Source organism: Bubalus kerabau, chromosome X, assembly GCF_029407905.1.
Source record: "Bubalus kerabau isolate K-KA32 ecotype Philippines breed swamp buffalo chromosome X, PCC_UOA_SB_1v2, whole genome shotgun sequence".
Taxonomy (NCBI): Eukaryota; Metazoa; Chordata; class Mammalia; order Artiodactyla; family Bovidae; genus Bubalus; species Bubalus kerabau.
Window position 1 is genome coordinate 54,085,775 of NC_073647.1, and position 26,899 is coordinate 54,112,673.

General features: G+C 37.6%; 2 protein-coding genes across 6 annotated transcripts in view; one reads left to right on the top strand and one right to left on the bottom strand.

Moving 5' to 3' along the window:
- Window positions 1-6,813: 6,813 nt before the first annotated feature.
- NAP1L3 (nucleosome assembly protein 1 like 3) lies at window positions 6,814-8,642 on the bottom strand. Its single transcript, XM_055565289.1, is given in 5 exon segments — window positions 6,814-7,788; window positions 7,791-7,830; window positions 7,832-8,222; window positions 8,225-8,251; window positions 8,254-8,642. Coding segments are annotated over 5 exon segments (1,485 nt in total). The 5' UTR covers window positions 8,306-8,642.
- A 139-nt stretch (window positions 8,643-8,781) lies between these two features.
- FAM133A (family with sequence similarity 133 member A) overlaps window positions 8,782-26,899 on the top strand; it is a 65,421-nt gene continuing 47,303 nt past the window's right edge. For 2 of the 5 annotated variants that reach the window (XM_055564429.1, XM_055564424.1), the window contains exons 1-2: window positions 8,904-9,048; window positions 9,678-9,747. The gene's annotated coding sequence lies outside the window, so the exon portion shown is untranslated. The other 3 variants (XM_055564427.1, XM_055564425.1, XM_055564428.1) reach the window with 3 other exon arrangements.

Sequence of the window (26,899 nt, forward strand, 5' to 3'; positions counted from 1 at the left end):
TATAAATTCATGAATACCTAAATATAGAAATAAGTAGTTAAATATAGAAATATGAGTATCAGATCAGATCAGTCGCTCAGTCATGTCCGACTCTTTGTGACCCCATGAATCACAGCACACCAGGTCTCCCTGTCCATCACCAACTCCCTGAGATCACTGAGACTCAAGTCCATCGAGTCAGTGATGCCATCCAGCCATCTCATCCTCTGTCATCCCCTTCTCCATTTGCCCCCAATCCTTCCCAGCATCAGAGTCTTTTCCAATGAGTCAACTCTTCTCATAAGGTGGCCAAAGTACTGGAGTTTCAGCTTTAGCATCATTCCCTCCAAAGAAATCCCAGGGCTGATCTCCTTCAGAATGGACTGGTTGGATCTCCTTGCAGTCCAAGGGACACTCAAGAGTCTTCTCCAACACCACAGTTCAAAAGCATCAATTCTTCAGCACTCAGCCTTCTTCAGAGTCCACCTCTTACATCCATACATGACCACCGGAAAAACCATAGCCTTGACTGGACGACCTTTGTTGGCAAAGTAATCTCTCTGCTTTTGAATATGCTATCTAGGTTGGTCATAACTTTCCTTCCAAGGAGTAAGCGTCTTTTAATTTCATGGCTGCAGTCACCATCTGCAGTGATTTGGAGCACAAAAAAATAAAGTCTGACACTGTTTCCCCATCTATTTTCCATGAAGTGATGGGACCGGATGCCATGACCTTCATTTTCTGAATGTTGAGCTTTAAGCCAACTTTTTCACTCTCCACTTTCACTTTCATCAAGAGGCTTTTTAGTTCCTCTTCTCTTTCTGCCATAAGGGTGGTGTCATCTGCATATCTGAGCTTATTGATATTTCTCCTGGCAATCTTGATTCCAGCTTGTGTTTCTTCCAGTCCAGCATTTCTCATGATGTACTCTGCATATAAGTTAAATAAGCAGGGTGACAATATACAGCCTTGACGTACTCCTTTTCCTATTTGGATCCAGTCTGTTTTTCCATGTCCAGTTCTAACTGTTGCTTCCTGACCTGCATACAAATTTCTCAAGAGGCAGATCAGGTGGTCTGGTATTCCCATCTCTTTCAGAATTTTCCACAGTTTATTGTGATCCACACAGTCAAAGGCTTTGGCATAGTCAATAAAGCAGAAATAGATGTTTTTCTGGAACTCTCTTGCTTTTTCCATGATTCAGCGGATGTTGCCAATTTGATCTCTGGTTCCTCTGCCTTTTCTAAACCAGCTTGAACATCAGGAAGTTCATGGTTCACATATTGCTGAAGCCTGGCTCGGAGAATTTTGAGCATTACTTTACTAGCGTGTGAGATGAGTGCAATTGTGCGGTAGTTTAAACATTCTTTGGCATTGCCTTTCTTTGGGACTGGAATGAAAACTGACCTTTTCTAGTCCTGTGACCACTGCTGAGTTTTCCAAATTTGCTGGCATATTGAATGCAGCACTTTCACAGCATCATAGGCCTAGGTTAATACATATACATATATTACCTTGTGCTCTCAGTTGAAATGGGTTAGAAACAAGAAAACCTATGGAAGAAGCATACCCAGCTTCCAATATTGTCTCCAATAAAAGGAACCATAATCTTTGCAGAAATGGTTTTTAGGACCAGGGCAGAAAAAAAAAAAAAAAAAAAAACCTGGAGCATCTTATAGTCCCAGAAAATAAGAAAGTGATAAAAAAAAAAAAATAAAGATGGATCTATTAAAGCAACACTGGAGCCAACCGAAAGAGTTCCCAATGGTCAAAGTGGAATTATGTTATATTCAACAACATACCCAAGGTATACAATTTTATATGAAAAGATGAGACAAAATAGAATTATTGTGGAAAAGTAAGACATAGCTGGTGCATTAAATACATACAATGAAATTTTATATGCTTGTAAAAAGACATTAGGTAAAAATGAAGGCAATCTGAATAAAATATTAATATATAGTTAATAATTATGTATCATGTTCTCTTTATTAATTGTGAAAAACATACCATACTACCATAAGATTTAAATAGCAAATGAAACTAAATGTGGGATATTTGTAAACTGTGTGCTATCTTAACAATTTGTATATAAAGCTAAAAGTTTCCTGAAAAAAAAGGAAAAAAGATTCGCCTAACCTAAATGCCCATAAGAAACTGATGAAATACATTATGATATATTATGTTAAGCAGAATAAAGTTTACATGCTCTGATTGAGAAAGGGTTCCAAAATACATCAAATGAAAAGTTAAACGGATAGCAGTACATTAATAAAGATAGATATAAATATTTTCATGTGAAATGTGGTTATCTTTGAAGATATGATTGTTTAAAATAATTTTTATACTTTTCAGTATATTTTCCATATTTTCTGTAATGAATGTATTTTATAATCAAGATATAATAAAATAATAATAAAGTGATAACTTTCAGTGAAGCATACTGCAAAGATATACTTAATACCCTTAGTTTACATAACTTATGAGTAAAAGATGAGAAAACCACTTGCAAACACTTTTACTAGCAACACAGAAGGAAATAATAGCTCCATTATGTTTATTTTTTCTTTGGAAATACCTCTGTCATACAAAATTTAAAAATGTAAATAATTTAGAAGTGGTATTAATGTGTTATTAAAAATTCATAGCTATGTTACTTTAAGTCAGTGATAATAATGTACTATATGTAAAGTAGTATAGCATAATAAATAATTCATAATTTATAGCACAATTATAAGATACATCTGGTCCAAGTTGATTTAAACTCTTTGTATCTCTGAGGAGCAGACATCACACATGTAAACTGGCTCTGTAAAGTACTTTTTTTTCCTCAGGTAAAGATTCGCTTCAGTGGAGTTCTGATAATTTTCCCAGTTACACTCTAAAAGGGCATCATAAGGACTAAACTACACAGAGGCTTTACAGAATGTGTTGTGTTCTACATCTCTTGTAAAGAAGTGTATTTCTAAATGCTGTGTGTTACAATACTTACATTTTTCATATTTAAATTTAAAAGACACTCACAAAAAAACACAAAACATAAAACTTGAATGCATGTGTGTTGGAGTTATTATACAGCAGGTAGTCCTAATCTTCGCAAACACCTAATCAAGTGAGGATTTATCATTTTTTCCAAAGCGGCCAATTCCTTTTCAAACTCAGCTTCTATCGTAATCACTTAACCCCTGAAGCTCTTTGAGGTCTAGGACACTTGTACTATTAGACCCAGTCAGAATGGGAGCATTTGCATCATTTGATTATCTGTGTGGCCTCTTTCTTAATTAACTCTTCTTCCCTGATCTCTTGAGAAGCCCCTGCTGCTGCTTAGGAAAGCCCTTCCATTATCTACATTTGCCATGTTAAAGGGAAACAACAAACTTTTAGAGTGACGACCTGGACGCTCAGGGCCAAATTCAGGTTGCTAAAAACTCTCAAAAGAGAAGGCGGGGACGACTGCAGCAGCGGAGGAGGTGAAGATCTCTTAGGTCGGGCTGGGGGAAGAAAGGAAACGGCTGGCCTCATCCTTAATTACTGCCAAAGGAAACAGCACGCTAGTAGAAAGCACTGAAGAAGACCCCATAAAACCCTTCTCACGCCTCTGCCCCCTGCCGGTGAACTGCATACCCAGCCGGCTTTTTTTTTTTTTTTTTTTCCCCTGGCATCATTCATTGGCTGAGAGTGTGATGGACAAACCTGCAGCCCAACGAACGTGCAAGCTCATCGGCTTTCCTGGCTCTTTTTACCTTTGACTAAGCCTAGGTGGTTGAAGCACCCACCTCCCACATTTTGCATTCCCAGGATCCTAGCTATACTGATTAAAAAAATCTAGGACACTTGTCAGCTTCCCACCCCAACCCCCACCAGACTTAACCTGAAAAGACCAGTAAGTTGTCTTTCCAATTAGCTTCTTATGCCCACCCAACTTGATTTGAGAAAAGAACTTTTGGTAAAACCAAATTAAAGAGATGAATTGGGAGAAAATACACCAATCTCCGTACACCAATCTTCCTGTAGTGTGCTTCTGAATGATTATCTGCATTTCTCCTTTTATTCTGCAAATATTCCATAATGGCATGTGTTCCTTTTATACTGGAAAATACAGAGCAGGAAAGGGCTAAATACTTCAGTAAATGTGCTAAGCTGCAATAAGGATGTTGCATTCCATGTAGAAATTTTAAGGGCTCTACTATCTGTGATGACTGGCAAGCACGGTATATGATCCCATTTGAGAACCTCTGCAGCAGTGACCCAGGTGTTGTGTGTGTGTATGTCTGTGTGCGTGTTCAGTCATGTGCAACTCTTTACGAGACCCCATGGACTACCAGGCTCCTCTGTCCATGGAATTTTCCAGGCAAGAATACTGGAGTGGGTTGCTATTTCCTCCTCCAGAGGACCTTTCTGTACCAGGGATCAAACCCACATCTCTTGAGTCTCTTACATTGACAGGCAGATTCTTTATCACTGCACCACCTGGGTAGCACATAGTGAGCCAGGTCCATGCTATTTACTAGTCTTCTATTTGGCAGTGGCTTATAAGTAAATCTTCTGTCACACCATTTTCTCGATGGATGCAAAAGTCTCAGAACTAAAATACAGGCACTCTTAGAATAGCACAGCTATTGCTAAAAGCAATCATTTGCTTCCTGATTTTGTATACATCATAACCTAAATATCCAAACATGCATGACTGGTTAAACATATATTTCCTGGGTTAGAACATTTTTACATTTATAGACACGAAGGGGCTTCCCAGTGGCTCAGGGGTAAAGAATCTGCCTGCAATGCAGAAGACACCAGTTCAATCCCTGGGTTGCGAAAATTGCTTGGAGGGCATGGCAAACCACTCCAGTATTCTTGCCTGGGAAATCCCGTGGACTGAGGAGCCTGGCAGGCTATGCTCCATGGGGTCAGAAAGAGTCGGACACAACTGAAGCAGCTGAGCACACAACAAACACATAGACATGATGGGCTACTGTTAAGCAGGGATAAATGCAAGAAACTAAACTATATATGGTGGGATCTGGGAAGACTATTGGGTAATTTTATGGCAAGAGACCCTGAAATTTGCAAATCCTGTGTTCCTCCTGCTGCAACATCTTTCCTGTAAGGTCTTGAAGAAAATATATGCAGTTGGGGAAATGGCAGATGTGAAATAAAGCATTATTTGCTGTGCTTGTGACTTTGTGCCTAGTACAAAGCACTCTGGTAAACTGAGTTTAAGAGGTCTCCTCCTTAAAATAAATTCAAACCAAAATCTTAGGATCATGCATAATATTACTTAGAAGGAAAAATAAACCACACAAGGGAGGGAGACCTCCTCCCAAGTCACAGTGGAAGATGGGCTTGGGTCATTTCAGATCCTACTCTGGGAAGTGAAAACTTTCATTGATGTCCTTTCTGGGTGAGGCACTCCTGTCAATCTCCCCCCTTCCCCATCCCCACTTCTTCCCATTCTTTCCACTCCCTACCCTCCTCCCTTCCCTTTTCCCCTCTCATTTCCCATCCTTCTCTCTTCCACTCTGTTCTCCTTCCACCCTCTCCTCACCCTCCCTCTCCCTCCCCACTTTCTCTACTTCAACCCTCTTCCCCTTCTCTTCCTCTCCCCCTTATCTTAGTCCTCCTCCCCTGTCCCATTTTTCTACAATCACTTGAATGTATATCCTCCAAAAAAGACCTAAGATTTAGCAAATGCATCAGAACATTAATTATAATCATATACTTTAAAATATCCCTTTTCCTAAGGATTCCCTACTTTTTCTATAGTAAGCAACATGTTTTTTATAATGCAAATATTGTAGATTTTTATAGCATGATACACTTTATTTGACATTTCTTTATTTTAGGTTGCAGTAGAACATGAAAAATAAATACCAAATGATATAAAGTGATCATTTTCAATGAAAGGCAAAGTAGAACATATTACAAAGAAAATGTGGTTAGTACCTTTAGTTCACAGTTATACAGGATAAGATGAGCAAATTTAAAAAAATACTATGTTATATTAACACCTCAGTAGTAAACAGTAGGAGAAGGCAATGGCACCCCTCTCCAGTACTCTTGCCTGGAAAATCCCATGGATGGAGGAGCCTGGTAGGCTGCAGTCCATGGGGTCGCTAAGAGTTGCACATGACGGAGCAACTTCACTTTCACTTTTCACTTTCATGCATTGGAGAAGGAAATGGCAACCCACTCCAGTGTTCTTGCCTGGAGAATCCCAGGGACGGGGGAGCCTGGTGGGCTGCCCTCTATGGGGTCGCACAGAGTTGGACATGACTAAAGCGACTTAGCAGCAGCAGTAAACAGTAACTTCATTATACTTAAATTTATAAATCACTATGTCACATTAACATGCTCAGTCATATCATACATGATTTAATGGACATTATTAAATGTATGCTAATCTTTTTTTCAAGCAGTCAAATTCCACAATGTGCTGTTCAAGATAGTATAATATTGTATTTCTGTAGCAAATGAAGGAACAGCTAGTACAAAGCAGGTTTAAAGCCTTAGTCTTCCGGTCTGGGAAAAAAACACTTGCATTGATATATCAGGAACTTTGCTTTATTTCAAGAAAATATTGTCTTAGTTAACAATTCTGACAGTTTTCACAGCTATATTGTAATAGGAACACAACAAAAAAATTCACAAAAATTAAAACTTTGTAGCACCAAACAACATGCTTTAGATAACTGACAGCAAGTTACATGTTTTGAAGAATATTACACAACAACAGGCTAGATAGAATAAACTGAGATTTAAGACAATTTAAGACAATATTTTAGGCTACCAAGAAAGTACAAAAACTCAAGACTATGAGGAATACTAGTGTTGAGATTACAGGGCAGGTTTTTTCAAGGCTATATAAACCTGTTTCACTTCTGCTTGAAATTTGAGATTCCTGAAAATTCTTTCATGCAGCCTCTTATATTTTTGTTATTTCCTGTTTCCATAATCTTTACCAAAATCATAGGTACCGTTGACTTCTCCTGTATAGTAATAGATTGATTTCAGGATGACGTTATCATGTAAAGTTTGACCAATTTCAAAATCTTCATCAAGGATTGCATCTTCTTGTGGTTCAAGCTTTCCGATAGTAGGAATCTCAGGAGGGCTAAAGATATTGAAGAATTCTGCATTAGGAACCACTCTTGGCTGGGTTTCAACTTGTCCAGTAGCTGCTGTGTGACTTTGGGTGGTTGTCACTGTGACATCCTTTCCTCTTCTCCAATCTATCGTACAGCCTTTGCAATCTTGGATTTCCCAGCCCCAAGAGAAGAAGGGATCATTGCTATCTGGCTTTGACTTTATTATATATCTCTTGGTTAGCACCTCATTCTTGAAGTATGGATTGGGTAGAAAGCAAAATTCAAATGTGTAACTTACAGGCCTAATGGGTTTTGAAAACGTCAGGCTAACATCAGACAGGAAGTTCAGAATGGGCTCATCATACTTCTGAATCATGGGCCCCAGCTTGTCAACATTCTTGAACACAGCCAGTCAATAGTCGGGAATGCCTTTAGGATCTTCTCTTTTAGGCTCTCCTTTGCGAGCTCTTTTAAGAGCTCTTTCTTTAGGCGTGACCTCAGGAACTCTTTTTGGTGCCTCTTTTCCTGGAGTCCTCGCCTTAGCCTCTGCTGCTTTAATCTGCCCTTTATCTTCTGCCTTTGTCTGGAGGGCTTCTTTTGGATCTTTTACTTCAGGCCTGGCCTCAAGAGCATCTTTGGATTCTGCTTTTTCTTCAGTATTCGCTTCGGAATTTTCTTTTGGTGTTACATATTCTTCACCCTTGACCTCAGTTTTGCTTCCAGGTCATCCTCTTCTTCCTCACCCTCTAAAGCAGGCATCTCACTAGTCTTCCTGCATCTCTTCATCGCTGCTGAACACCTCATCCTCCAAATTCCATTCACATTCTTCTTCCGTGGGCTCATATTCTGCGTTGATGATTTGAAATCGCCGGTTGTACATAGGCCTATTGAGTTCGGCATATTTTCGTTCGAGATCGTGAATTGCCTTTAAGAATAGGGCGTCTACCTTGTCACATTTGTCTTGAACATTTCTGAGAGCCTGCACACGATTTCTAACTGCCCGAGGCAGCTGATCCAAGAAACTTCTACCTGACGGAGCCCACCGCACACTTCTGGAGGGCCCAGGTACACTTATACTTCTATAGAAGGGGCTGCGGCCACTGCTGCTTCTGCAACTACTGCTGCTGCTAGAACTGCTGCTGTCAGATTCGTCCCCAGATCGCTAGACGAGATAGCTACCATCTCTCCATCCACCCCTGGGCGGCAGGTTCCGAGACCCTGTTAGGATCCGCTTCTGCCATTCTGCAAGTCTGCAAACCTCTTAGGGTGGTCACTACCGCGTGCCCAGAGATGGGTAGAAAATGACTCACGGATGCTTGGGTGGTGGCGGTGGAAGCCGGGGCTGAGGAGGTGGCAGCGGTGAAGGCAGCAGGAGCGCTGGGCGGGGCGTGGCTGGGCCGAGGTGATTACACCAGAGGTGGCAGCGGCAGCGGAGGCCTGGGCGAAAGTGGTGGAAGCAATGAAGGCCTCTCTGAGCTGCAGCTGCGACGGACTGAGGTGTGACGCAGCTGAATGTCGCATTGCGAGAGCCCGAGATCTCTTCACTGCTTACCTCTTGAGCCCCCTCCCCTCGCAGTTAGACCTCCAGTTCATTTAGTTCCCAGTGTGCCTTTAGCTTGCACCTCATTTGCTGGACAAACTTGATTGACCTTGATTGACAATGCCTCAGCCCAATAAGTGCGCAAGCACCTCACCGCCTCTAGGCTCCGCCTCCCTTTCTAGTCGCTCCTTGGTTGCTGAGGCAGACACCACTGAAGACGTTTTTTTCCCCTTAAAGTTCTACCGATTTATAATTAAAAAAAAAAAAAAAAAAAAAAAAAGCTTAGATATGAGGTAAAAATGCTAGTCATGGTTCCTAACAAAGGAAGAGGAGTATCCTCTCATCCGCTTATCCTTAATTTCCGTTTGGTTTGTCAGGGGCCTCGTGACAAAAAGCTGTTTTTAAAAAATTGGAAGAAAATGCTCCAAATGGCGTCATTGGATAGTATGATTATGGATTTTTTTTTTTTAATTCTCTTTCTTTTATCTGAATGTCTTAAGAGCATGTAGTTTTACACTGGGGAAAAAGGGGGAGTCGTTTATTGGCGAAGTGGGGAGGGGCTAGAAAGCAGGCATATTGAATTCCACGTAGCAGCTTTAATAAGTGCTGTCTGTGATGTTTGGCAAGCCTGGTTTATATCCGTCTACAATGTTTGCGAACCCATGTTACCGTGAGTCAGTTACACAATTTTTACTGTATTTCTCTTTTTAAGCTGACATATAATAGACCCCATCCTTGCTGGTGATTTGCCACGTAGTCCTTCTCCATGCTTTTAACAACCTTGTAGTCGGGCATTCAAATGTTAGGTAGTATTATTTAAAAGCAGATGATTTGTTCTATACTTAAGTGCAGCAGCTTTTAATTTCACGAATAGCAGGATGGGAGGGGGAATCTGTGCTGATGAAACTGCATCCTCTGTCTGGGTGTACTTTACAATGTCATCTGCCACCAGTTTCCTTCTAACATTGTAAAATTCTAGCCATACTGAAGTATGATTTACAGGTCCAGTAATAGATGAATAAATTTTTGCAAAATGAAGTTTAAAAACAGGTATATGTTATTTTTATTTACAGGATTCTTTTCTGCAACAGAACGACTCCCTTGGTATAACCAAAAAGACCAGTGTTTACTTTTCATTGAAAGGTAAGGAACATATTTAGCCCATTTTTATGAATGACAAGAATTACCTATCTATATTTGAATAAAAATTCACAAGATGTAGTCTTTTAATTGGAAGATATATTGTTAGTTCCATGGAAGCAGAAAAATCCACAGAGGTGATTTGGAATACTAATGTAGAAAATAACCTAAATAATCACATTCACTTTTCTATACTTGCTCATAGGCTACAAGTAACAAATTAAAATATAAAATATGAATGAATTATTCATTTCAAATGAGGAAAAGTATTAAAGTTAGATTAATCCTTATCTTTCCTTTTTATTACAAAATTTGTGCTTATTTAGTTGTATTTTTTAAAAGTTAGGAAACACTTTTATTTCTATTTTGTAAATGAATTTACTGTTATTATTTATTCCTGATTGTCAAAGTATGTAAGCATTGTAAGGAAAAATACAGCATAGAGAATTTCAATGATAATACAAACACAATCTTAATCAAATGATTACCATTGTTAGACTTTTGATGCATTTTCTTCCAGAATTTTCTTTGTAAATATATACAAATGCATTTACATATGATGTTTTATCTATGTGACATCATATTGTGTTTTGTAATCTGCTCATTTATCAATTAATTGTGACCATACTTTCACAGTAAATGGTTGAACATCTCATTTTTAAATAGATGCATATTCCATGGAAATATTTCCCTTAATTTAACCAGATTCCTATTGTACTGCAGCTACTTATACTACCTCTCTACTAGTACACATATTTTTCCTGTTACAAAATAGTTATCTCGGATACCTACTCTATGCACTTTTAAAAATTAGCCATATGATGAATTCCTAGAAATGAGAGTCCTGAAATAAACTGCCTCTTCATTTTACTCTTTGATACACAGTTCAAAACTTCTCTCCAGAAAAAATTATCACAATTTGCAATTACACCAACAATGCATCAGTTCATTTATTTAGTCATGCAACTATTATATTTTTGTGCCTGCCATTTGCTAGGCACATGTGGTAGAGGATGATGATATAATGCTGACTAAAACTTACTGTGTGCATATCCTTTCATTTTTATAATTTTAATTAAAATATATACTATGGAAACAATGATGTAAATCAATGAAGCTATGCTGTAAATATTGTTCTACAAATTATTATTTTCCCTTAAAATGATGGACATATTTTGTTAATGAAGGAACTTATATTTTATAGTACTTTAATGGTTTAATATACATGTTAAGTTTTGTACCAACAAGAATTATTATTTTGAAGTGAGCAATGAGTTTGGGATTCAGACTTTTTAATGTATTTTTATTAGCTAGTTAATTTTTTATTATTTGATAATCTTTCTATCTCACACTTATTTGAAGTGCCACCTTTACTGTATTAACTAAATCATTTGGTTCTATTTCTGAATTCTGTTTTCTGATCCATTCTCCATAAAGTTAGTTAAAGTGTTAGGTGCTCAGTCATGTCTGACTCTTTGTGACCCCATGGACTGTAGTGTGCCAGGGTCTCCTGTCCATGGAATTCTCCAGGCAAGAATACTGGAGTGGGTAGCCATTACCTTCTCCAGAGGATCTTCCCCACCCAGGGATCAAACCTAGGTCTCCTGTACTGTGGGCAGATTCTTTACTATCTGAGCCACCAGGAAAGCCTGATCCAATCTCCATAATTTATCTGTAAATAACTAAGGAGGCAGGTTTTAAAATAACTTTATATTTTCTAGAAATAATATGGATTGAAGAAAGTCAGTATGTTGAATTCCAAAAAATAAATTTAAAATAACTCAAAACATGCTGATAGTCACCATTCACATTTTAATAAACATCTCTAAGTTAATTTCTTATTATTATGCATTTGTATTTCTTTGATTAGTGGTAAAATTGAATGTCTTTTCATATGTTTATCGTCCACTTGGGAATTGCTTATTCATTTCCTTTGTTTTTATGCTGAATTGAGAAAAAACTAATCAGTGGTTGAAATCCTAATGGTGAAATAATTTTGGCCTTGATTTAAGACAACTGTGACTCTTTTAGAAAATACCTCTCTTCTAATTTATGATATTGGACAAATATGGCTCAACCACAGCTTTCATTCTAAAATTACCTACTTAGAGCATTGTTTACATGCTTTTCAAGCATTAGTTTCTTAATCACTCATGCCGATACAGAAAAATTTGGAATGGAACAGGGAGAGTAAAAAGAGAAAAAATACTTGTGAAAAAACCTCATACAAAGATAATATATTAATGAGCTATGCTGGTTTATGATTGGAAGTACCCCCACACACACCAAGCCATAGATTTTAGGTGCCTTTTTCTAACAATGGTCTATTTTTGATGTGCATGCACTACTTTAGGTATCTCAAGACACACATTTCTGTAGCTTTTTTTGTCTACTAGTTAATTTTATAATGGCAGGTCCTTAAAAGAAAATAAATATTGTATTCATATAATGAATTTAATTTATGTATAATACCATATTTTTTTTCTATTTTAAGTATTAGTGCTAGTATATAGTATGCTATTTTTCTTCGTAAGGCTATCTGTAAATTCAGTTCAGTTCAGTTCAGTCACTCAGTCATGTCCAACTCTTTGTGACCCCATGAATTGAAGCACACCAGGCCTCCCTGTCCATCACCAACTCCTGGTGTTCACTCAAACTCATGTCCATTGAGTTGGTGAAGCCATCCAGCCATCTAATCCTCTGTCGTCCCCTTCTCCTCCTGGCCCCAATCCCTGCCAGCATCAGAGTCTTTTCCAATGAGTCAACTCTTCACATGAGGTGTCCAAAGTACTGGAGTTTCAGCTTTAGCATCAGTCCTTCCAAAGAAAACCCAGGACTGATCTCTTTTAGGATGGACTGATTGGATCTCCTTGCAGTCCAAAGGACTCTCAAGAGTCTTCTCCAACACCACAGTTCAAAAGCATCAATTCTTTGGCACTCAGCTTTCTTCACAGTCCAACTCTCACATCCATACAAGACCACTGGATAAACCGTAGCCTTGACTAGACGGACCTTTGTTGCCAAAGTAATATATCTCTGCTTTTCAATATGCTATCTAGGTTGGTCATAACTTTCCTTTGAAGGAGCAAGTGTCTTTTAATTTCGTGGCAGCAGTCACCATCTGCAGTGATTTTGGAGCCCCAAAAAATAAAGTCTGACACTGTTTCCCCATCTATTTCCCATGAAGTGATGGGACCAGATGCCATGATCTTTGTTTTCTGAATGTTGAGCTTAAAGCCAACTTTTTCACTCTCCTCTTTAAGTTTCATCAAGAGGCTTTTTTAGTTCCTCTTCACTTTCTGCCATAAGGGTGTTGTCATCTTCATATATGAGGTTTTTGATATTTCTCCTGGCAATCTTGATTCCAGCTTGTGCTTCTTCCAGCCTAGCATTTCTCATGATGTACTCTGCATATAAGTTAAATAAGCAGGGTGACAATATACAGCCTTGACATACTCCTTTTCCTTTTCGGAACTAGTCTGTTGTTCCATGTCCAGTTCTAACTGTTGCTTCCTGACCTGCATATAGGTTTCTCAAGAGGCAGGTCAGGTGGTCTGGTATTCCCATCTCTTGAAGAATTTTCCAGTTTATTGTGATCCACACAGTCAAAGGCTTTGGCATAGTCAATAAAACAGAAATAGTTGTTACTTGTATAGTAATATGATCTCTGTTCCATTGTTATATGATATTCTTTTGCTGGGTTAAATGTTCATAGTTCTACATGAGATGGTTAACACAGAATCTATTTCAGGTTGAACATGACTCTTGGACATCTGTTTATACCTTCCCTGTTATGATAATATACACAATCCTACCCACCACCCCTGCCACACAAACACAATACACAATACACAATGAAAACTGCTCTAGCATTATCTTTTGTTGTAGATGTTTAAGAAGCGAAGCATTGCAAATTCATTTATTTTTGGACTTACTGTTTTTTTTTTTAGTTCTTCTAGACAGATTTTTTCTGAGTAAAAAAATTAGTTCTTTTTAAAACAATTTTACTGAAGTACAGTTGACCCTGCAACAACAGTTTTGAGCTGCATGGACCCATGCATATTTTTCAATAAATATCACAGTACTATACAAGCCACAGTTAGTTGAATCCCAGGATGCAAAGCTGTGGATACTATGGCACACTCTAAAGCTATACACAAGATTTTTGACTGCACAGAGGATCAGCACCCCTATCCTCAGAGTTGTTCAAGGGACTATAAAAGAGATACAATCATATGTAAAATGTTCAGTTTGCTAATTTTTAAAATTTATTTATTTTAATTGGAGGCTAATTACTTTACTATATTGTAGTTGTTTTGTCATACATTGACATGAATCAACCATGGGTGTACATGTATTTCCCATCATGTATCCCCCTCCCATATCCCTCCCCATCCCATCCCTCTGGGTCGTCCCAGTGCACCAGCCCTGAGCACATGTCTCCTGCATCAAACCTGGACTGGCGATCTGTTTCATATATGATAATATACATGTTTCAGTGCTATTCTCTCAAATCATCCCACCCTCACCTTCTCCTACAGAGTCCAAAACACTGTTCTATACATCTGTGTCTCTTTTGCTGTTTCACATCTAGGGTTATTGTTGCCATTTTTCTAAATTCCATATATATGTGTTAGTATACTGTATTGGTGTTTTTCTTTCTGGCTTACTTCACTCTGTATAATAGGCTCCAGTTTCATGCACCTCATTAGAACTGATTCAAATGTATTATTTTTAATGGCTGAGTAATATTCCATTGTGTATATGTACCACAGCTTTTTTATCCATTCTTATGCTGATGGATATCTAGGTTGCTTCCATGTCCTGGCTATTATAAACAGTGCTGCGATGAACATTGGGGTACATGTGTCTCTTTCAATTCTGGTTTGCTCGGTGTGTATACCCAGCAGTGGGTTTGCTGGGTCATATGGCAGTTCTATTTCCAGTTTTTTAAGGATTCTCCACACTGTTCTCCATAGTGGCTGTACTAGTTTGCATTCCCACCAACAGTGTAAGAGGGTTCCCTTTTCTCCACACCCTCTCCAGCATTTATTTTTTGTCAACTTTTTGATAACAGCCATTGTGACTGGGGTAAAATGGTACCTCATTGTGGTTTTGATTGCTATTTCTCTGATAATGAGTGATGTTGAGCATCTTTTCATGTGTTTACTAGCCATCTGTATGTCTTCTTTGGAGGAATGTCTGTTTATTTCTTTGGCCCATTTTTTAATTGGGTCGGTTATTTTTCTGGAATTGAGATGCAGGTGTTGCTTGTATATTTTTGAGATTAATTCTTTGTGAGTTGCTTCATTTGCTATTATTTTTTCCCATTCTGAAGGCTGTTTTTTCACCTTGCTTATACTTTCCCTCGTTGTGAAAAAGTTTTTAAGTTTAATTAGGTCCCATGTGTTTATTTTTGCTTTTATTTCCACTACTCTGGAAGGTGGGTCATAGAGGATCCTGCTCTGATTTATGTCAGAGAGTGTTTTGCCTGTGTTTTCCTCTAGGAGTTTTATGGACTCTGATCTTACATTTAGATCTTTAATCGATTTTGACTTTGTTTTTGTGTATGGTATTAGAGAATGTTCTAGTTTCATTCTTTCACAAGTGGTTGACCAGTTTTCCCAGCACCACTTGTTATGACATTGTCTTTTCTCCATTTTGAACATGATATATTTCTCCATCTATTTGTGTCATCTTTGGTTTCTTTCATCAGTGTTTTATAGTTTTTTATATATAGGTCTTTTGTTTCTTTAGGTAGATATATTCCTAAGTATTTTATTCTTTTCATTGCAATGGTGAATGGAATTGTTTCCTTAATTTCTCTTTCTGTTTTCTCATTTTTAGTGTATAGGAATGCAAAGGATTTCTGTGTGTTAATTTTATATCCTGAAACTTTACTATATTCATTGATTAGCTCTAGTAATTTTCTGGTGAAGTCTTTAGGGTTTTATATGTAGAGGATCATGTCGTCTGCAAACAGTAAGGGTTATACTTCTTTTCAAATCTGTATTCCTTTTATTTCTTTTTCTGCTCTGATTGCTATGGCCACAACTTCCAAAACTATGTTGAATAGTAATGGTGAGAGTGAGAACCCTTGTCTTGTTCCTGACTTTAGGGGAAATGCTTTCAATTTTTCACCATTGAGGATAATGTTTGCTGTGGGATTGTCATATATAGCTTTTATTATGTTGAGGTATGTTCCTTCTATGCCTGCTTTCAGGAGAGTTTTTGTCATAAATGGATGTTGAATTTTGTCAACGGCTTTCTCTGCATCTATTGAGATAACCATATGGTTTTTGTTTTTCAATTTGTTAATGTGGTGTATTACATTGATTGATTTTTGGATATTGAAGAATCCTTGCATCTCTGGGATAAAGCCCCTTGGTCATGCTGTATCATATTTTTAATATGTTGTTGGATTCTGTTTGCTAGAATTTTGTTAAGGATTTTTGCATCTATGTTCACCAATGATATTGGCCTGTAGTTTTCTTTTTTTGTGGCATCTTTGTCTGGTTTTGCTATTAGGGTCCTGGTGACCTCATAGAATGAGTTTGGAAGTTTATCTTCCTCTGCAATTTTCTGGAAGAGTTTGAGTAAGATAGGAGTTAGCTTTTCTCTAAATTTTTGGTGGAATTCAGCTGTGAAGCCATTTGGTCCTGGGCTTTTGTTTGCTGGAATATTTCTGATTACAGTTTTGATTTCCATGCTTGTAAATGGTCTGTTAAGATTTTCTATTTCCTCCTGGTTTAGTTTTGGAAAGTTATACTTTTCTAAGAATTTGTCCATTTCTTTGAAATTGTCCATTTTAGTGGCATATAGTTGCTGATAGTAGTATCTTATGATCCTTTGAATTTCTGTGTTGTCTGTTGTGATTTCTCCATTTTCATTTCTAATTTTGTTGATATGATTCTTCTCCCTTTGTTTCTTGATTACTATGGCTAATGGTTTGTCAATTTTATTTATCTTCTTAAAGAACCAGCTTTTAGCTTTTTTGGTTTTTACTCTGGTCTCTTTTGTTTCTTTTACATTTATTTCTGCCCTAATTTTTAACATTTATTTCCTTCTACTAACCCTGGGGTTCTTCATTTCTTCCTTTTCTAGTTGCTTTGGTGTAGAGTTAGGTTATTTATTTGACTTTTTTCTTGTTTCTAGAGGTAAGCATGTATTGTTATGAACCTTTCCCTTAGCACTACTTTTACAGTGTCCTATAGGTTTTGGGTTGTTGTGTTTTCATTTTCATTCATTTCTATGCATATTTTGATTTCTTTTTTGATTTCTTCTGTAATTTGTTGATTATTCAGAAGCATGTTGTTCAGCCTCCATATGTTGGAGTTTTTAATAGTTTCTCTCCTGTAATTGACATCTAATCTTACTGCATTGTGGTCAGAAAAGATGCTTGGAATGATTTCATTTTTTTTATTTTTTTAACTCCTATCTTACGCAAACTCTTCCAGAAAATTGCAGAGGAAGATAAACTTCCAAACTCATTCTATGAGGTCACCAGGACCCTAATAGCAAAACCAGACAAAGATGCCACAAAAAAAGAAAACTACAGGCCAATATCATTGGTGAACATAGATGCAAAAATCCTTAACAAAATTCTAGCAAACAGAATCCAACAACATATTAAAAATATGATACAGCATGACCAAGGGGCTTTATCCCAGAGATGCAAGGATTCTTCAATATCCAAAAATCAATCAATGTAATACACCACATTAACAAATTGAAAAACAAAAACCATATGGTTATCTCAATAGATGCAGAGAAAGCCGTTGACAAAATTCAACATCCATTTATGACAAAAACTCTCCTGAAAGCAGGCATAGAAGGAACATACCTCAACATAATAAAAGCTATATATGACAATCCCACAGCAAACATTATCCTCAATGGTGAAAAATTGAAAGCATTTCCCCTAAAGTCAGGAACAAGACAAGGGTTCTCACTCTCACCATTACTATTCAACATAGTTTTGGAAGTTGTGGCCATAGCAATCAGAGCAGAAAAAGAAATAAAAGGAATACATTCTTATGGACTCTGTGGGAGACGGAGAGGGTGGGAAGATTTGGGAGAATGGCATTGAAACATGTAAAATATCATGTATGAAACGAGTTGCCAGTCCAGGTTCGATGCACGATAGTGGATGCTTGGGGCTAGTGCACTGGGACGACCCAGAGGGATGGTATGGGGAGGGAGGAGGGAGGAGGGTTCAGGATGGGGAACACATGTATACCTGTGGTGGATTCATTTTGATATTTGGCAAAACTAATACAATTGTGTAAAGTTTAAAAATAAAATAAAATTTAAAAAAATTTAAAAAAAAAAGAAAAGAAGTATAACCCTCACTGTTTGCAGATGACATGATCCTCTACATATAAAACCCTAAAGACTTCACCAGAAAATTACTAGAGCTAATCAATGAATATAGTAAAGTTTCAGGATATAAAATTAACACACAGAAATCCTTTGCATTCCTATACACTAAAAATGAGAAAACAGAAAGAGAAATTAAGGAAACAATTCCATTCACCATTGCAATGAAAAGAATAAAATACTTAGGAATATATCTACCTAAAGAAACAAAAGACCTATATATCGGAGAAGGCAATGGCACCCCACTCCAGTACTCTTGCCTGGAAAATCCCATGGACAGAGGAGCCTGGTAGGCTGCAGTCCATGAGGTCGCTAAGAGTCAGACATGACTGAGCGACTTCACTTTGCCTTTTCACTTTCATGCATTGGAGAAGGAAATGGCAATCCACTCCAGTGTTCTTGCCTGGAGAATCCCAGGGACAGGGGAGCCTGGTGGGCTTCTGTCTATGGGGTTGCACAGAGTCGGACACGACTGAAGTGACTTAGCAGCAGCAAGGCTAGATTTATGGCCCAGGATGTGATCTATCCTGGAGAAGATTCCATGTGCACTTGAGAACAAGTTGAAATTCATTGTTTTGGGGTGAAATGTTATATAGATATCAATTAGGTCTAACTGGTTTATTGTATCATTTAAAGTTTGTTTTTCCTTTTTAATTTTCTGTTCAGTTGATCTATCCATAGGTGTGAGTGTGGTATTAAAGTCTACCACTATTACTGTGTTATTGTTAATTTCCCCTTTCATGCTTGTTAGCTTTTGCCTTACATATTGTGGGGCTCCTATGTTGGGTGCATATATATTTATGATTGTTATATCTTCTTCTTGGATTGATCCTTTGATCCTTACCTAGCGTCCTTCTTTGTCTCTTTCACTGCCTTTATTTTAATGTCTATTTTATCTGCTTTGAGTATTGCTGTTCCTGCTTTCCTTTGGTCTCTATTTGTGAGGAATATCTTTTTCCAGCCCTTCACTTTCAGTCTGTATGTGTCCCTTCTTTTGAGGTGGTTCTCTTGTAGGCAACATATATAGGGGTCTTTTTTTTTCTATCTATTCAGCCAGTCTTTGTCTTTTGGTTGGGGCATTCAACCCATTTACATTTAAGGTAATTATTGATAAGTGAGTTCCCATTGCTATTAACTTTGTTGTTTTGGGTTCGAGTTTATACACCCTTCCCGTGTTTCCTGTCTAGAGAAGATCCTTTAGCATTTGTTGGTTTGGTGGTGCTGAATTGTCTCAGCTTTTGCTTGTCTGTAAAGCTTTAGATTTCTCCTTCATATTTGAATGAGATCTTTGCTGGGTACAGTAATCTTGGTTGTAGGTTTTTCTCTTTCATCACTTTAAATATGTCCTGCAATTCCCTCCTGGCCTGAAGAGTTTCTGTTGAAAGATCAGCTGTTATCCTTGTGGGAATCCCCTTGTGTGTTATTTGTTGTTTTTTCCCTTGCTGCTTTTAATATTTGTTCTTTGTGTTTGATCTTTATTAATTTCATTAATATGTGTCTGGGGTGTTTCACCTTGGGTTTATCCTGTTTGGGACTCTCTGGTTTTCTTGGACTTGAGTGACTATTTCCTTCCCCATTTTAGGGAAGTTTTCAACTATTATCTCCTCAAGTATTTTCTCATGGCTTTTTTTTTTTTTTTTTTTGTCTTCTTTTTCTGGGTCTCCTATGATTTGAATGTTGGACCATTTAAAATTGTCCCAGAGGTCTCTGAGGTTGTCCTCATTTCTTTTAATTATTTTTTCTTTTTTCCTCTCTGCTTCATTTATTTCCACCATTCTATCTTCCACCTCACTTGGCCTATCTTCTGCCTACGTTATTCTACTGTTGGTGATCTCATTTATTGCATTATTCATTATATATTGACTCTTTTTTGTTTCTTCTAGGTCCTTGTTAAGTATTTCTTGCATCTTCTCAATCCTTGTCTCCAGGCTATTTATCTGTAACTCCATTTTGTTTTCAAGATTTTGGATCATTTTTACTATCATTATTTGGAATTCTTTTTCAGGTAGACTCCCTATCTCCTCCTCTTTTGTTTGGTTTGGTGGGCATTTATCCTTTTCCTTTACCTGCTGAGTATTTCTCTGCCTTTTCTTCTTGTTTAGATTGCTGTGTTTTTGGTGGCCATTCTGTATTCTGCCAGTTTGTGGTTCGTCTTCATTGTGGAGGTTCCTCACTGTGGGTGGGGTTGGATGGGTGGCTTGTCAAGGTTTCCTGGTTAGGGAAGCTTGTGTAGGTGTTCTGGTCGGTGGAGCTGGATTTCTTCCCTCTGGTGTGCAATGCAGTGTCCAGTAGTGTTTTGAGATGTCTATGGGTTTGGTGTGAATTTTGGCAGCCTATATATTGAAGCTCTGGGATATGTTCCTGCATTGCTGGAGAATTTGCATGGTATGTCTTGCTCTGGAACTTGTTGGCCCTTGGGTGGTGCTTGGTTTCAGTGTTGTTATGGAGGCTTTTTGATGAGCTCATATTGATTAATGTTCCCTGGAGTCAGGAGTTCTCTGGTGTTCTCAGGGTTTGGACTTGAGCCTCCTGCCTCTGGTTTTCAGTCTTATTCTTACAGTAGCCTCAAGACTTCTCCATCTATATAGCACCGATATAAAACATCTAGGTTAATGATGAAAAGCTTCTCCACCATCAGGGACACCTGGAGAGGTTCACAGTGTTACATGGAGAAGAGAAGAGGAAAGAGGGAGATAGAGGTTACCAGGAGGAGAAGATGGGGAATCAAAAGGCTAGAGATGGAGGAATGAGACAGAGGTGACCAGGAGGAGAAAAAGAGGAATCAAAAGTAGAGAGTCAGATCCTGCCAGTAGTCAGTTCCCTAAGTGTTCTGCACAGCCCAGAACACACAAGGAGATTCACAGAGTTGGGTAGAAAAGAAATGGGGGAGGAGAATATAGAGGCGACCTTGTGGAGAAAAAAGGAGAGTCAAAAGGGGGAGAGAGCAATCAAGCCAGTAATCACACTCCCAATTAAAAATGGGTACTGAAGATTGGGTTCTTAAATGTACAAAATTGATAACAAATACCAAAAATCAAAGAGTAAAAATATAGAGTAGAGGTTAGACTCTCAAAAATACAGTATTAAAAAAAACAAAGTCACAAAAATTATTAAAAATATATATGAAGTTTGCTTTAAAAATAAGGTCTATTTTTTCAAGGTAATAGTAGGTTATAAAAATGAAAATTAAAGGAGTAATAGAGGACTTAAAAATAAAAAAAAATTAAAAACTTAAAAAAATGTTAATAGTAAAATTATATCTAGGAATTTCTCTTGAGCTGTTGCAGACAGTGTAGGGTCAGTTCAATTTCAGATAGTTCCTTGATCCATCTTATACTTCTCAAGATCTGTAGGCCCCTTCCAGTGTAGTCAGTGCTGACTACAAGGTTTTAATCTGTTGCACCTGTCACTTCTAAGTCCGTTCCCTTTGTTTATTTTAGCTTCTTCTGTTTGCTGGTCTCTTCAGTGTCTAATTTCCACCCTGTCACAAGGGGGCACAGGTGATCACTTATTTAGGCTCACTTGTTCAGTCGTGTTGTGGGGAGGGAGGAACACTGCAAAGAAATATCACTGGCATGTGTGGAGAGAGCTAGCAGCATCTTGCCCCCACTGGGTTTGCCCGGTTCACGGCGTGCGTGCTTTCCCAGTCTACATGTCTCAGGCTCTAGATTGCTCTGCTGAGGAACTGTCTGAGGCAGGCCCTGGGTTGCCTGTACTTCCCAGGTCTAAGCCACTCAGGTTCAGGTTTTCGGGTACTTAACAAAGGCACAGACTCGGTTGGACCTGCGTTTTGTGACCTTCCCAGGTCCAAGCAGCTCAGGCGACCAGGTACTTGGCGAGTGCAGTCTCCCCTGGTGGGGAATGCATCTTATCACCTCCCTGGTCCCAGCTTCTCGGCTTCCTGGGTGGCTGCGGGCACGCCCATCCCAGGAGTGCCATATGTCTCTTCTCAGGAGCTGATCTCTGGCTGCGACCCTCCCCGTGGATGTCAACTGTCCGGAATCCCAGCAAGTCTTGGTTAGCAACTGGAAGCCTGCTTGCAGTTTGGTAGAGGATGTCTCTCTAGGGCCAAGATTGACCCTTACCGGCTCTGGCTGCACCTCGCCTGCCTCCCTGTGTCTGGTGGGGGATGGGCCGGTCCGCAGCCGCCTAGCTCTCCTCTGGTATTCGCTCAGTCCTTTGTTCTGTGAGCGGGCCTGGCAGTGCCTTAGGTTAAGGCTTTTCGCAGGATAGTTCTTTCTCTCTCTCTCTCTCTCTCCTTTTTTTTCTCTCTCTGTCTCTGGCTATCCTAGAGTTTGGGTGGCTATCTAATGTTAGTTCCCTCAGATTACCCTCAGGGCATTAAGGCTGGGTCCTTACCCTAAGCAATGTAGCTGGTGCCTCCCTGTTCAGTCCCAGCTTGCTGGTGGCAGATGCAAGCTCTGGGAGTTGCCGTTAGGGACGTAATCTGTGGGTTTTTTTTATTTTTCCTCCTCATTATGTTGCCCTCTGAGATTCCAAAACTCCTGACAAACCCGCCAGTGAGAAGGTTTCCTGGTGTTTGGAAACTTCTCTTTTAAGACTCCCTTCCTGGGACAGATCTCCATCCCTACCTCTTTTGTCTCTCTTTTTATGTTTTATATTTTGTACTACCTCCTTTAGAAGACAATGGGCTGCCTTTCTGGGTGCCTGATGTCCTCTGCTAGCATTCAGAAGTTGTTTTCTGGAATTTGCTCAGCGTTCAAATGTTCTTTTGATAAATTTGTGGGGAAAAAGTGGTCTCCCCGTCCTTTTCCTCTGCCATCTCTGCCATCTTAGGACCATCTCCAGTTTGCTAATTTTTGATAAATCTTTATAGTTGTGAAGTCATCACCACGGTCAAAATAATGAATGTTTTCATCACTCTCAAAAGTCGTTTTCCGATTTTGTTACTGAGTAGTTTCCCATTGTTTGGATATATCACAGTTTGTTGATGGGCAGTTGTGTTTTGAGCTTTAGACTATTATGAATGAACTTGTTATGTTCATTTATGTATAAGTCTTTGTATGAACATATAGTTTCATTTCATTTAGAAAAATACCAGACATGGAATGACTGCATCACATAGTATATGTTTAATTTTGTTGTTGTTGTTGTTTTTAATTAGCTGTTTTCCAACGAGGTTGTACAATTTTGCATTGCCGGTAGGAGTCCCAACATTTGGTATGGTCAGACTTTTTTATTTTATTTTATTTTATTTAACTTTACAATTATTGTATTGGTTTTGCCATATATCAAAATGAATCTGACACAGGTATACATGTGTTCCCCATCCTGAACCCTCCTCCCTCCTCCCTCCCCATACCATCCCTCTGGGTCATCCCAGTGCACCAGGCCCAAGCATCCAGTATCGTGCATCGAACCTGGACTGGTGACTCGTTTCATATATGATATTATACATATTTCAGTGCCATTCTCCCAAATCATCTCATCCTCTCCCTCTCCCACAGAGTCCAAAAGACTGGTCAGACTTTTTAATGTAACCATTCAAATAATTATGTAAGAGCATCTCATTGTGATTTTACTTTGCAGTTCCCCTTTCTGTGTACTGATTTACCATCTACTTACCTTCTTTGTTGAAGTGTCTATTCATATTTTGCCAATTTTTATATTAGGTTGTTGTGTTACTCTTGAGTTTTAGGAATTATTTTTCTACTCTGTATACAAGTCTTTTATCAGGGATAAGCTATGCAAATATTTTCTCCCCATCCATGAATTTTTTTTTTACATACTCTTAACAGAGTCTTTCAGTTTTTTCCAGAGAGCAAAAGTTTGTAATTTTGATGGTTCAATTTATCATCTTTTTTTGTTCCTTTTATGGTCTATGCTTTTTGCCTAGGCCAAGGTCACAAGGATATTCTTCTTTTCTTTTTTTGTTTGAGTTTTGTACTTTTAGATACTATATTTCAATCTGATCTATTTTTGTTCATGGTACAAGATGTGGATTGAAATTATTTTTATTTATTTATATATACTTTTGCAAATGGATAACCAATTGTTCCAGCATAATTTGTTGGGAAATCTCTACTGAATTACTTTTGCACCTTCATCAAAAATTTGTTTTCCATGTATGTGTGGGTGTATGGTTGACTCTGTTCTGTTCCCTTATATATTGATTTTAATCACCTAATTGGCAAATATTTGCTATGTATATTTGAGATGAAAATAGACCTAAATTATAGGATAAAAGAATTTCATTGCAATGGAGACAGTTACAGAAGCTGGATCTTCATCTTTGGCCTTTCATTTCTGCTCTCAAATATCTGTGAAAAAGAGGCAAATAACAGCAGTAATAATCTAGAAAACCAATCGGCACAAGAAACATCAAATATTCTTCTGTTTTCTGTAGTTGCCAGTGTATAGCTGTCTGTAGTCCAGCCATAGGAATGGTAGCTATTCAGGAGCTACCATTATTCTGGAGCACAAGTAATGCCACTGTATTTCTTTCCTTTGATAGAGAGACCTGTTTGGTGAAATTAAATAGACAGTGTTTCCAAGCTGTTAATAAACTGTGGTTTAAAAAGGAATAGTAATAAAATTGGTTATTATTTCACACTATTGTTTTTCAATTCAAAATTATATCATTTCATACTCATTCCTAAGGTAGGGATACACATAATAGAATATGGTATATAGCTATAACTACTTTTAAGAAACTTGATTTAATAAACATATCAAACTTTGTGCCAGTAAACATATATAATCTTTTCTGACACGAATGGAATATGCCCCTGTAACATTTGATTTTTAAAAGGAACTATTCATAAATTACGTTTCTGGCATTATAGCCTTACCTGCATGGAATTTAAGAGAACAGTTACAATTAAAGCAATAGAAGAGAAGGAAAATTGGTTAGTAATTTGGATATTTATTCTAAAGCTACTTTTCAACTTCTAAATAGCATAAGTTGTTCAAAAATGTAAATCCACATCACAAAGGAGCACTTTTACAAGGCCACTCAAGAATCCTTTTGGCCCCAGTACTCATGGGAAGAATTCTCACACAAAAATTGTAGTAAAGTAAACCTTTTAAATTGCAAATTTGGAAGCATTTTATTTCATTCTACGAAAAAGGGAGGAAAATTTTTAAAGGTTTTAATTGGTGAGCAATGTTCATGCATTTATATAGGACTACAGAAACTGTTTCTAAATTTTGTATTATATTTGGACAATATAGAACAAGCCCAAATGATATTTTCTGTAACTTTTTCATCCAGAATACCCAAATAAATGCATCCTCTGAGAAAAAGAAAAGTCTTAAGGAATTGTAAATATTCTTGCTGGTGGAAACAAATACGTATTCCACAGCTCTTCAGAGGTGATTGTATCAAACAACGTACACACAATTTAAAAAATCCTCTCAGAATTTAATAGTAGAATCTCAATAATAACCAATTTCAGCATTTGATTTTCTTAGTGAGACTTTATGACCTAAATGATTTTAGCATAGGTTCAGGAGTCAGAACTGCTTCGCTGAATCTTGGTTACTCCTCTTATTAGTTGTATTAGATATTTGACAGGCTACCTCACTTTTATTACTTCTATTCTTCCTCTTTAAAATGGGGCTGAAATATCACACAGATCTCAAATTAATTATTATTTGCTATTTTTCATAATATTATTGTTGATCAAGATTGTGTGTAAAGCAACATTTCTTACTATATGGTCTTAAGCCACTCATAGCATTTCTTTCTGAATATGCTGTGACTTGTATTTTGGAAGCAGCATGTTCTATGTCACTTCAGTGCTGTCCCACTCTTTAGAAGCAGCATGGGACTCCACAAATAGAGATTTTCCAACTCTAACATGCATGAGGGTGGAAATTTAATGAATGTCGGCAACTCCTTCATAATAATAATATCAGGTCTTGATAGTTCTAAAGTCAAATAGTCACTCATCCTTCTTGGCATTGTGTGCCTACAGAATATCTCCTATTATTTCAAAGGAAAATAAACTGTCACAATTTTAAATAAAATTCAAATCAAGTATCATTTTAGTATTTTACAGCACATGCAGCCCCTTTTCTTTCTTGAGAGCTTTCAGATTTGCTGATAATCCTAAATTATACATCTTCATTATTTAAACCTCAGACTCATATTTTTTATTTATTTTTCATACCTTTTATTTTTATTCCATTGTGAAGGTTAAAAGTATAAAATTTGCATGCCATTAATTACATATATCTTAAAAAATAATAAAAATAACTCTCAATGTGTTAAATAATGACTTCTGCTCTTGATATTTAAATACACACACACACACACACACATATATTTACTTTTTACATGTTGGTTAATTTTAGCATACCATACATTATGACTTAATTTTAAATAATTACCTAGTGCTTTGGGTTTCCTATCTCATTTCTATTTATTAGAGTATTGGTGTCAAATCTAATGAACAGCTGGTGGAAAATATAGTCCTAATTGGAGACAAAAGGGATTTTTGAGATCTTCTAGTCAAATCTTCTTATATAGACTGGGGAAACTGAGGCCTTCCTTATCGGATGGACATTCTAGGACTTTCCATATATTTGTCACTACAGACAATTCTGCAGTTAACACACTTTTACATGTAGTATTATGTATAAAAAAGTGATTTTCTCAAATGTTAATGACTTTGGTTTAGAGCAATTTAAGGAGTAAATAAAGATTGTTCACATCCTCTAATAATGGATAATTACACTAAGCATAACACCGTGTAGTAAGTATACATAGCTGTCACTAAATGATAATAAATAATCATATTTATCACCTTCA